The following is a 12160-nucleotide window of genomic DNA, read 5'->3' as shown; positions in this document are numbered from 1 at the left end:
GCTATTAGGCTATCTGTGTTCTCATCTGGCACTTAAGAATAGATCACAGGTCACCTCCTGGTTATGTTTGGATGTGTGGGTGTCAGGGAGGTGATGAAAAGGTACACATGGGGTGAGGTGGTTTGTCTTCCCAGGACACAGCGCTGTGTTCCACGTGCAGGGGGAGGGTGCATGTGCATCCCAGAAGGCCTTTTTCTGCACTGTTCACTAAACGTATGTCACTGTGGCTGGACTGAAGGTGTCGTGTATGGGCATCTGTGTGTGTGTGTGTGTGTGTGTGTGTGTGTGTGTGTGTGTATGTGTATGTGTATGTGAGTGTGGGGGCACTTCCTCCCCGCCTGTGGTCATGTTTGTTCACTCATCAGCCTAGATTCATAACAGTTCTGGATCCAGGCAGGTCACTGGGCTGCAGATATCAGCAAGGCTGCTCAGGTTAGAGTCAGTGGGTCCCCTTAGGGTCCTAGAGGAGTGGGCTTGGGACCCCTCACCACCACCAGGGCTGGCGGCCAGGGCATTCAACCTGGCCTTGGAATGCTGGTAGAAGTCACAGATGCCCATGTGGGCTACTAAATGTCTTTACCCTTGTTCACCCTCAGGTGGTCTTTGTTTAAATTCTTTCCAAATTTCTCACTGAGCTGTTGGATCAGGTCTGCAAGCTCACCAGTAGCTTGAGATTTCTCTTCAAGAAGCTCATAACGCAGGCTGGAGATATCTTGCTTGATTTCTTTCAGTTCGCCTGCAAGGACAGGTGAGATTTTGGTGAGTGTGAGCAGGCAGGTGGGGCTCATGTCACATGCATTTGGGCATGAGTCTTTTCAGCAGAATGCCAGGTTGCTGGTTTAGCCCACCAGGGATGTTGGTGAGGGGACAGGAGCTTCGTTTTGACCTAAGTACCACCCAGCTGCTACCACTGAATGACACACCCGTTCTTTTGAGACCCTTCTCCTTCCATTCCTGGTCAAGCTCTCTGGTAAGGGTTTGGGGTAGATGGAGCAGTCAGATAAGGGTTGTGAATTGCTAGCACCTTTTCCTATCATGGTTGTTAGGATATTGGTCTTAGAACCAATAAAGTCAGATTTCAAGACTCAGTAACACCCTTGTTAACGGAAACCCTTGTTTTCATGATGCTCCCTATATTGTTCTATTATTATTGCAGAAGGGAAACTCCAAGTGTAAAGGGAGCAGCTCAACATGGTCTACTGGGCCGTGGAACTGGGAAGCCTCAGAGGAGTCAGGCCTGCATCACGGAAGCCCTGTGACAGGCCTGCCACTTCCTCCTTCTGTAGCAAGGGACCACCAGGTGGAGATTCTCTTATTTCCACAGTGAACCACGTGGTTAGAAATTCACGAGGGCCTGGGCTGTGGAAACTGTTATACTAACTTTCCTGATATTGTAGATACTGAACTTAACTCAAGTGGGAGTCCACTGCCTGGGGACACATTATTCATACATGTTTTCCAGGTATGCCTTATGTACAAACAGTGTAGAGGTCTTAAAGATATAGTTCTGTCTGGTTAGACATTCCTCAAAACTCATTGGGTGCTTCGCTGAGTCCTACTTTCATGGTGTAATTCTAGTGACACGAAACCTGGGCAACCCCACCTATAATTAGGTACCTTACTGTCAGTCACAATTACACACTGCTTGAGGCTGGCTGGCCTGTCACCTGGCAGTTTTATTATGTTCCAGACAGACAAATAGGGGTGGGTAGAAGGGCTGCTGCTCAGTTTATAGGATCAGCCCAGAGAGGATGCTCCAGGATTAAGCAGAGGGTCACTAATAATGACCAGGCTCTTCTGGTAGGCCCCTGAGGCTCAAGCAAGGGGGAGACTTAGTACCTTTATTCAAGGAGAAGGCTGTGTTCTTAGTCTGGATGTGCATTTTTTTAACAAGTGATTCTGAGGTGGGGTTGAGAAACACTGGGGTTGTCAGATTCTGAGAGCCTGGAAGTGACACAGGATGGAGCCAGCTGGACCCGAGATGGTGGCAGATTTAGAAAGAAATGTATAGTTGGCTGTTCTCTGCATGTGTGCCATGAAATGAGGAATTCTGGGCCATCCTGACCTCAGCAACCATGAGGCCTACTCAAGGCAGCAACCACTATGGTAGGCAGAATAATTTACCCTGCCACCCAAAGATGGCCAGGTCCTAATCCCTGGTGTCCTGTCTATGAATATGTTATGTTACATGGAAAAAGGGAACTATAGTTGCAAATGGAATTAAGGTTGCTATCAGCTGACCTTAAATAGGTAGGTGATTTTGGTTTATTCAATCTAATCACAATTTTTTTAAAGTGAAAGAGGAAAGCAGAAGAGTAGGTCACAGAGATGTGATGACAGAAGAGGCATGAGAGGTGGCAGTATGAGAAGTGGAGTTCTCTGATGCTGGTTCTGAGATGAAGTGGCTCCATGTTACAGGCAGACTGGAGGGTGGCCTCTAGGTTAGGGCTAAAGGCTGCCCCACAGGCTGAATAGAGATCTCAGCCTCACAGTTGCATGGAACTGCATTCTGCCAACACCAAAAAGAGCATGGAGACTGAGCTTCCTGGCCCTCTGGGCAGGAATACAGCCCTGCTGACAGCACCTTGATTGTAGCCTAGTGAGACCATGCCCGGCTCCCACCACCTGCAGGAAACCGATCCAGCCTCTTACCTTCATTGACTTCGTCATTTTCTCTGTCCACCTGGGCCTTCAGGACATATCTTTTTATGAGCCGTTTCATGATTTTCTAAAATGTGAACACGAGGAAGGCATCAGACAAGCCTGGCTGAGCACAGAGGCAACCTGCACTGTGTGCATGACTCCTCCCTCCTACAGAGCCCAGTCAGCTGCTGGGAGTGTTCCTAGGCTGGTGCCCTACCTCCTGAGGGAGCCTGGACCAGTCCTTCTGTTTAACTCCTCCCCCCAAGATTCAATACCACCTGACCCTGGGATGGAAGAACAGGACACTCGCAGTGGCAGGAAGGCAAGCCAATGAGAGAATCATCTAAGATTTGTGGATGCTATTCTAGGGTCCGAAGCCTGACCCAGTCCTGCTTTGTGGCTTTAGCCTGTTATGTCCTCTTCGATGGGCTTCAGTTCTGAAACACCTTCTTCTAGTTCAACAACTGATGTGATCAGGAGGGAGTACTAAGTCTTAGCAGCCAGCCCAGTGGAATTGTATCCCTTTGAGGTTCTGTGCATGAGTGGAGATGTACTTAGTACAGAGTCAGGACCAGGTTTGGAGAACAAGCCCACTGTACCTTGGAAAATTCCTACCAGAGGCAGAAACATACAACCAGGCCTCAGGAGGTTTTGCCAAGATACCACTTTCCTGAAACCCCACATGCTTGACCCTGCATTCCTAGTCATGCTATAGGGGAAGTGTTTGACCTGAAGAGTCATTTAATGTGCAGACACTGGATTCTTGAAGCAACAGAGGCTTGAACAAATAGATACCAAGAATAGAGCCAAGTGCAAGAAAGACTACATGGGGTGAACTTTGGATTCTGTCAGCTAGTTGTTCCAGGGTTCCTGTGAAATCACAGAATTTAAAAGTAGTCTGGTAGCTGAGACTTTTGAATCTTGCAAGAGATGAGCAGCCAGGCAGAGAGGGAGGGATTCCCTGATCCTTGGTCATCTTTTCCTGTGACCTGCTCATCTGCTCACACCTGAGGACTTAGGGGACAGAGGAGCACTTTCTAGATTGAAGGGACCTGAATTCTGTTCCTAGTTTAGCTGTGGGATGTCAAGCAGGTTATTAAGTTCTCTCTGACTACATGGGCTCAGGAAAAGCTTCTTGCAAGTAAAAGATGTGAACTGCCATGATGCAAAGAGCTGGAGAGTTTAACTCATTATCATCATCAAACAATGGTTCTCTTAGTGCCTTTAATGGTGACGGCCTTGCTGAGGAGGTGTCTCCTGGCCCTGTGACTCTAATACTTCGACTGAACCTGGCAAAGGGCTCCCTAGGGTGAGCCCTGTCAGTCTACTTAGACCAGTGCTGCCCCTCTCAGCCCTTAGTGAACTGGTGGTTCACTTGCCTCTGTGGTTTAAACTGTGATCTGATTTCTGGCTGAACAGCTAATTAACAAGTTCCCTTCCTGCTGCCCCTCAGAGTGAGGCTCAGAGTGAGGTGACTTCTCCAAGATCACACAGCTGGGAAGTGATAGATCTGGGATTAACCAAAATATAAACCAAAGCTGGGGCTTCATCTAAGCCTCAGAAAAAGGTTAAGTGCAAGATAGTTTAGAGGATGAGTGTAGGAAACTGGTTCCTATTAGTCAAAGGGGGTTTGGGCCATTTCTTGGTACCAATTTGTCCTTTAAAAAGGCACAGCTTTTTATGCAGGAAGAAGCCTCAGCTAGATTTCAGAGGATGGGTGGCTTTGTTCAGTTGTTACCTCTTGGAGAAAAGGTCACTGGTATGTCATGGTCATGAATGATCATGGCCCACTCTTGAAAACTGGCATGCTTGACCTGAGTGAGGGTTTCTCAGACCTATGGCTCAAAGTGTAGAGAAGCAAACATTTGCTATTAAGTCTCTCAACACACATTAGGATTATGGGGCCTTAAAATGAAAGCAAATCACATGAGCATGCTAGGATGCAGGGACCCTTTATCTTCGTCCCAGGAGTGACAGGTACCTTAAGGGAGAACAGTGTAACCACCTGTCATTTGCTTAGAAACTTCATGTCCTGATGGGGACTTAGCTTCCCCTCTGACATGTGCATGTTAGACAACTCGGGATCTGTAGGAACAAGATGAACAAGTCTTGTCCCCAGGAAGTTTTAAATGGTTAGAAAATGCCTGAAAGCTCTATTAAAATGGATGCTACATAGGGTCTCTACTTCCAGAAAAGATGGACATCAAAAGCTTCCCCTCCTTCACTATAAGGGGGAAAGCATGTTCCTTTGTGATGAGTTTGAGATATATCTTTGTTACCTTCCATAGAGGTCTTCAAGGAGATGATAATCTTTCCCCAAGTTTACATGTCTTCATTGGTGGCAAGTTGGCTCACCTCCCCCATGTATTTAGCAAGAGCCAGAGATAACTCAGGTAAAAGAACGAATAGTGAGCTGCACAGTGGGTAAGGATGGTTGTGACCCTGAGACCTAAATCCAGGGAGGAAGACAGTTACCCTTGCCCAGACTCCAAGAGGCTGATGGCCTCTGGCTGCGGCTGGTGAAGGGAAAATAGATTTTTTAATGGAAGAGACAACTTTCTCTGTGCAGCCAGGGCAGATAAAGTCATAGATGTGGAAAAGAACACACATGATATGTTGAAGATGGAAAATGAATTAGAATGTAGGGGGAAGCAGTATTTTCACCTAGGAAAACAGAAATTGAGGAACATTGGAAGAGAGTGGACAGAATGGATCCTGGGACAGTCACATGTTAAGACTGGGTTTATCAAACACCAGAAGAGAATAAATCAGAATTGGCATGTTATCTCTATTTGCTTTTATCTCTTCAGTAAAGGCCATCTAGACTGCAAAGAAGTCTCCCTCCTGGATTGTGGGGAAGGGATTGGATTGTATCAGCAAGGCTGAGCTTATTTGAATGATGGGACTATGCCTGAGTTCTGTGGTTCATTTGGGATGTGGCTTATTTGCTTTGTCCATGAAGGAAATTTACCTCTCAGTATGTGTAGGGGGTCAGTACATACCCCAAGATATTGACACACTGGATCTTGGAACAGATCACAGGGGACTTTTGATAGAAGGCACAGTATGGCCATTTTGTCAGTATCATGGTTTTGTTTAATTGTTTAGTCTCATGTCCACAGAACTCAGATTGGAAAAACACATTGCATAAGCAAGGAACCAGTTTTTTTTTTTTTTAAAATAACAGTTACGACCCCTGGAAGCCTAAGAAAACAAAGCACAGAGAGCCTCTGAAGTCTGAAGGAAATGACTTCCCTTAAAATGGGGAGCATCTCCAAAATGAAGGACTGACAGCTTAAACATCTGAAGCACTAAGGTTGAACAATCCAGCAGATCTACTGAAGAGACACAAAGTAAACAAGCTTGAAAATCACATGTGTATGAACAAAGGGCTTTTGCCTTGCTGGGAATGTTACAGAATTTGTCAAGACCACATGGTGTCAGGCTGACCACATTTGTGCTTGGTGAGATGGCAGCTCTGGGTACAGTCTGGATAGTAGGACAGAGGGAGAAGATTGAGCTCCTCCTCATCTCTTCACATTTGGAAGTTGCTTTGGGAAGACCACCAGTAAGCCCGAGAAAAGAGGTGAGCCCTTGTAGATCCTGGCCTGAATCCTTCACTCTGCTTCCCAGGTACTGTTGCTACCGGTGACAGCAGAGTGCCTTCTGTGCTCCCTGCCTTCTCCTCTCAGGTGCAAAGGCTCAGCTAGAGCTCTTCCTAGTGACTGTCAAACAGGCAGGGCAGGTTCCCAGGAAGGCTCTGGTGAAACACTGTGAAGATGAATGATGGGTCAGTGCCTGGGCAGAGTGTGTGGCGAAAATGGTGCCCTTCTGAGTCAGATCTCAGTTCAAGTAGCCCTGTGAACTTCACCACTGAACATCAGTTTTCTCATCTGTTAAATGAAGTTAAAGATACTTGCCCTCTTTCAGGAATATGGTGAGATTACGCCATTACTAGTGTCTAGTCTGCTCTTAGCTGTCCTTTCATGTTGTCTCATGGTTTACTCCTGTTTAAGCAGACAATGTCTCAGGAAGATGCCCAGACCTCATGGTCAGGGCTGAGCAAAATACAAATGTGCAAATGCAGGGTGCTTTCTGCTCCTACTTACTGTGCTCTGCTGCCTTTGGTCAAGTTTTCCTAATTTATTTTCTGCGACAACTGTTTGAGTAAGTGGCCCCAGGCTTTTCATGGTGGATTCAGAGTACAGAGTGAGTCACTTTCCAAGGTTATCAGTAGCCTGAAGCTGAAAACCAACCAGTTTCTGTAATCACAGCAGGAAGCCCTCCAGGAGATGGAAGGCCAACAACCAGCAATGATGGAGGCAGAAAAGGATGGCCCTGAGACCGAGTTTGCAAATGATCTTACAGACAAAGGATTCATTCTAAGCACAGGACATCCACCACATAATGAATTTTTTTCTATCTCAGGAGCTGATTCTTTTCAAAACCAGAAGAGCTTTGGCTCTAACTCACTAGGGTTGTTTATCTTTTCAATGACACAGATAATCTAAACTTCTCTCTGAGAAGCTGAGAAAGAAAAATCCCTTCCACTGACCAAAGAACTAGTCCTGTAAAATAACTCAAAACAGATCAAACTGGGCAGACCTGATTTTGTGCATGATTAAATACAAGATTTGCCTGCCCATTGCTAGTTTTTAGTCTGCAACCTAGAAGTACTTTGAGGGATGAGCCATTTCTTAGTTGTACACTTAAATCCTCCTAACTGCACAGCTGCCTTCTGAAATACAGACAGAGATTCAATTAGAGATCTGTGTCTGGAAGATGCTGTCTGTAATTGCTCCCTCTAGAATAGTGGCATTAGGGACACATCACAGCCCAGAGGAATGCTCAGAACAGCTTCAAATTTACATATAATAAGAAATGATCAACACAGATCAAACTGCTTATCATTGGGAAGGAAGAGTTAGGAAAAGAATGGCTTGTACTTTTTTATAATCAATAACCTGTAGTTCCCATTTACCACTGACTCATGGGTTGATTCAAACTGACACAGAGATTTGACATTAATTTCCAAAAGCAATGTAAAGACTTCAAGCACAAAAGATCATCTTCTTATTCTTATAATAGCCTTTTCAGTCTAAGGCCAGGTGCTCACTGAAGACAGCAATGGCCTCCTGGTTCCTTCAGACAAATACCTGGGAGTCAGGTTGCCTCTGCCTATTGCATACCTGTTGGTGCACCTCAGGTTCCGTTGGCTCTATATCCAGAATGTCTGCTTTTCTTCATTGTCCTACTCACATCCCAATTGAAGCCACCATCTCCTGCACCTGCCTGACTGTCACATTTTCCTCACTGGTCTCCCTGTTTTTTCTCTGATCCCCACCAATTTCCTCTCATTAAGCAGTTAGGCAGTCTTCTTAAAGCATGAATAAAATTTTATCTTCTCCCTCCCCAAGTTAAACTCCTCCAACTGCCTGCCGTGATTATATAGAGTAAAATCCACATCCTGACCTTGGTCTGGCTGCCTGCTTTCTCCTCTGACTTTATCCCTCCACCTCTCCTCCCCTCCTGGCTGGGCTCCAGCTACTCTGGACCTGCCGAGTTTCTCTCCTCCAGCTCTTGCTGATGCTTTTCCTCTGCTTGGAAGGCCCCACATGCTGCCTTGTTCTCATCCATGAGGTCTTAGCTAACTGCCCTCTCCTTGAAGGGGCCTCCTTTGCAAACCATATCTAAGCAGGGGCTCCCTATTTTCTCCATTTTGCACCCTATTGTTTTCTTCTTGGCACTTTTATCAATTTGAATGTGTATATCTATTTGTGTGTTTACTTGTTCACTGTTTGTCACCCTCACTGAACTGAAGTGCCACTAAGATAGGAATTGTCTTTACCCCCATTAACTAGCACAGTGCCTAGCATATAGTAGGCTCTTACTAGATATTCATGGAGTGAAGGAGGGAATGAAGCTGTGTTCTGAGAGGATGACACAGCTATGTTACTGAATCAGTCTTAATGGAGTCTATTTCTGCTCATGCTTGAGAAAAGGGTGGTTACCTGGTATCTAGTGGGTTTGCTGAAAATGTTATTTGCTGTCAGGTTCTCAGAATTCCTCATGCCAGGCTGGTAGCGAGTCTTCTGGGGAAAAAAACAAAAACATACATACATAATACATAATGCACGCATACCTGGTAGGATTTGAATAGCACCCACTTTTGGGGTGGTCCCTAAAAAAAGGACTGTTGGGACCCATTGCTACTTGGCTTCCTAGGACACCATTCCTGGGGACTTTAGTTCTTTAGGATGTTTGGTCAACTCTGTGAAGCACTGAGTTAAAGTTATGTGGGTGTTAATCCTCCAGTATTCCTCAGATGTTTTAATATGCTAATAAATACTAAGAATATCCAGGAGGAGATAATAGGCAGAGAACCTTTCTTCCCAGAGACCATTCTCCAGTTACACTCTAGAACGCTGTTCCACTTCCAAGTCCACTAAGGAGTTTCCCAAAACTGGGACCAGGCTTGAGCCTCCAGCAATACACCTATCCAAGGAGCTACAGGGAACAGGGTAGCCACCATCACCTCTACTGGTGCTGCAGGTTTGCTGATGTGCCCAGGATTTTGAAAAGCATTGACTCCTTTGGCACATGGCTCCCTTTGTATCAAGGGACCCATCTGAATCAAACACATGCAACTCCCTCCTCCCTCTCCTGTTGCCTTCTTAGCCCTATAAACTCCATGCTACCTACCCTGAATTTGGAATTTAGCATGCCCATTTCAAGATCATTTTCACAGCTTTTGGCCTTAGATTTGCAGAGTTTGATGAGGCATATCTTGATTCTCATTATGAGATAATAAAATGATTTAGGACTTGGCACTAGATTAAAAGGAGCAGGTAGAGTTCTTCCTTCATCAAAATAAGACAGCCAGAGCTTCGCTCGGGCAAATTTCCACTCCACGTCTGCATCCTCCTGTGGACAAGAGGACAACAAGACACCATAAGAGGCCACGATTTAACGACCAAGCTTAATCTGAGGACTGTGATTGCAGCCTTCAAATTCTGGAAGCAGATTTCTAAATAGGACTCTGATACATTTGTGGATCTGCACTACAGAGGTACACTGGGAAGTTTGGTCTCACTAAAACCATATGCAGTTAATTATCCTGAAAGATCTCCACTTAACGTTTTGGATTTACCACTAAAAACCTCAGCCAGTTCATCCTCCTTTATTCTCCACTGGGTTTTTTTTTTTTTTTATCCTCACCTGAGGACATTTTTCTATTTTTTGTTCAGGTAGAGTGGGAGGGAGAGAGAGGAACAGAGAGAGAGAGAAACATCGATATGAAAGGAACACATCGAGTGGCTGCCACCCACACGACCGACCAGGGCCGGGGACAAACTGCAACCGAGGTACATGCCCTTAGTGGGAACCAAACCCGGGTCTCTCTGGACCGCAGGCCGACACTCTAACCGCTGAGCCAAACCGGCCAGGGCTCCACTGGGTATTTTTACCAATATTCTCCACTTGCCCCTAACCAAAGAATGTTTCTCACCATCACTTAATCCTGTTAGCCATTAACATTTACAGCTGTGCTAGGTCACCAGCTACCACACCATCAAATGTATTACTCTTAATCTGAGGACTGTCCCACAGAATATATAGAGCAGCACCGTCCCACAGAAATATACTGTGAGCCACAAAGGTGGACCACATAGGTTACTTAAATTGTCTAGTAGCCACAATATAAAAAGTAAAATGGAACAGGTGAAATTAATTTCAGTGATGTCTTTTATTTAATCCAGTAGATCCAAAATGTTATAATTTCAACATGTAATTGTAAAAATCATTATAGAAATTATTAATAAGCTAGTCTTTGAAATCTGTATATTTTGTACTTAGGGCACATCTCAGTTTGAACTGGCCATATTTCAGGTGTTCACTAGGTACATGTGGTAAGTGGCTACTGTATTGGACACCAAAGCCTATTTCTTACTGGAAAGAATATTTTCTGTTGGTTAGAGTGCTGCCAGGGAAGATACCAAGAGATTCTGAATATGTTATTCAAGGGGAAAATAACCTGACTATGGTAATTATGACCTAGTTACTAATTGTTTTAGTCATAGTTATTACTATGGTAACTTTAGTTACTCTTTTCCCTGGTAGTGGTGGTAGATTGAAACCCTAGATTTGTTATTTCTGACTTAGTGTCAGTGCCAGAATGCTGAGTGAGCCTCCTGAGAGGGAGAAGGTGTGTTTATTCTGTAGTCAGGCTCCTTAGGGGTCTGTCTTAAGAGGGTGGTGTGAGGCCAGGACAGGCATGGGACTGGGGATCAGACAGAGCTGGGCTCATGACCCCTCACTAGCTATGTGACTTTAGGAAAAGGCCTTGGGCTCGCTCGTCTGTATATGGAGATGATACTGCCTCTCTCACCTAGCCCTAAGATAAACTCCAAGCATGTGCTATGTGAGTGGTGGGCATCTCTCCCCACAGGCATTGGCTGCACTGTATGAGGCTATAGGGATGTGCCATGAGATACGAGGTCATCACCAGCAGGCTTGGCCATTTAGTTTGATTTGCAGAGACCCCATCAGCACCTGGCCTAGTCTATGGGTCTTTTAGACTGGAAGCTTTGTGAGGGCAGGGGTCACACCTTGTACAACAGAGAAGCATGACAGGGACACCTGACCTGAGAGGAATGGTGATATAGTGATGAGAACATAGGCTCTGGAGTCTGCCTGGCTCTGTTCCTTACTAGCTGTGTAGCCATGGCAGGTAATTTAGCTGTTCTGGGCCTCAGTTTACTCATCCAAAATGAGGATAATAATACCTACCTCATAGGTGGTTGTGAGAATTAAAGGAGTTAATGCCTGAAAAACACTGTGTCAGACTCTTGGCAAACCCTCAGTAAATTTTATTTTTATCTCCATAGCTTAACACGGTACCTAGTGTCCAACCTTTAGTCATTCAACAAATATTTATCAATTACCTACTGTGTGTCTGGCACATACTTGGTAGGCACTGGGGATGATAATCCATGCCCTTCTTGAACACACAGTCTGGCCATTGACATGAGTATGTTAAGCAACACATCAGCTGGACTTTTACCTAGAGTTGTGCTAAGAGCCATAGGAGACTCTGGGTGTTCAGGCCCGAGGCCTGGCCCTGGGGATCAGCGAAGGCTGCCCTCGTGGCTGGTATTTGAGCTGAGATCCAAGGGATGAGTAGTAAGTACCCTGCCAGGTCAAGTGTGGGTGGGCTGGCAGGTGGAGAAGAGTAGGAGTTAATTAGTGGACAAGGCAGTGAGAAATGAAAATGAGGCAATGAAAAATGTAAACAACACATTTGAGAAAGTTGGCAGTAAAGAGCAGGAAAAGAAGAGGTGGAGAGCTGGAAAGTGAGATTGAAGGAGGATTTTTTTGTAGTTACTTTTTAAGATCCAGAGGCTTAATTTAAATGCTGACAGGAAGGCCTAGATAGAGAAGGAGAGGGTGATGGTGCAGGTGGAGTCAGGATAAGGGTGGCTCCTGAGGAGGCGGGAGGGCAGGGAGCCAGGGTACATGG

At 45.5% G+C, this 12160-nt stretch overlaps 1 protein-coding gene across 1 annotated transcript in view; it reads right to left on the bottom strand.

Moving 5' to 3' along the window:
* Nucleotides 1-566: 566 nt before the first annotated feature.
* Nucleotides 567-12160, bottom strand: part of TRPC7 (transient receptor potential cation channel subfamily C member 7) — a 150990-nt gene continuing 139396 nt past the window's right edge. Inside the window, exons 9-12 of the mRNA XM_036282146.1 lie at nucleotides 9346-9567; nucleotides 8655-8735; nucleotides 2653-2728; nucleotides 567-736 (exon numbers count right to left, since the gene is read on the bottom strand). Of these exons, the coding sequence (XP_036138039.1) occupies nucleotides 567-736; nucleotides 2653-2728; nucleotides 8655-8735; nucleotides 9346-9567 (549 nt within the window). The remainder of the gene's footprint in view (nucleotides 737-2652; nucleotides 2729-8654; nucleotides 8736-9345; nucleotides 9568-12160) is intronic.

This window comes from Molossus molossus, unplaced genomic scaffold (genome assembly GCF_014108415.1).
Source record: "Molossus molossus isolate mMolMol1 unplaced genomic scaffold, mMolMol1.p scaffold_m16_p_4, whole genome shotgun sequence".
Lineage (NCBI taxonomy): Eukaryota > Metazoa > Chordata > Mammalia > Chiroptera > Molossidae > Molossus > Molossus molossus.
This window is presented reverse-complemented; position numbering and strand designations above follow the sequence as displayed.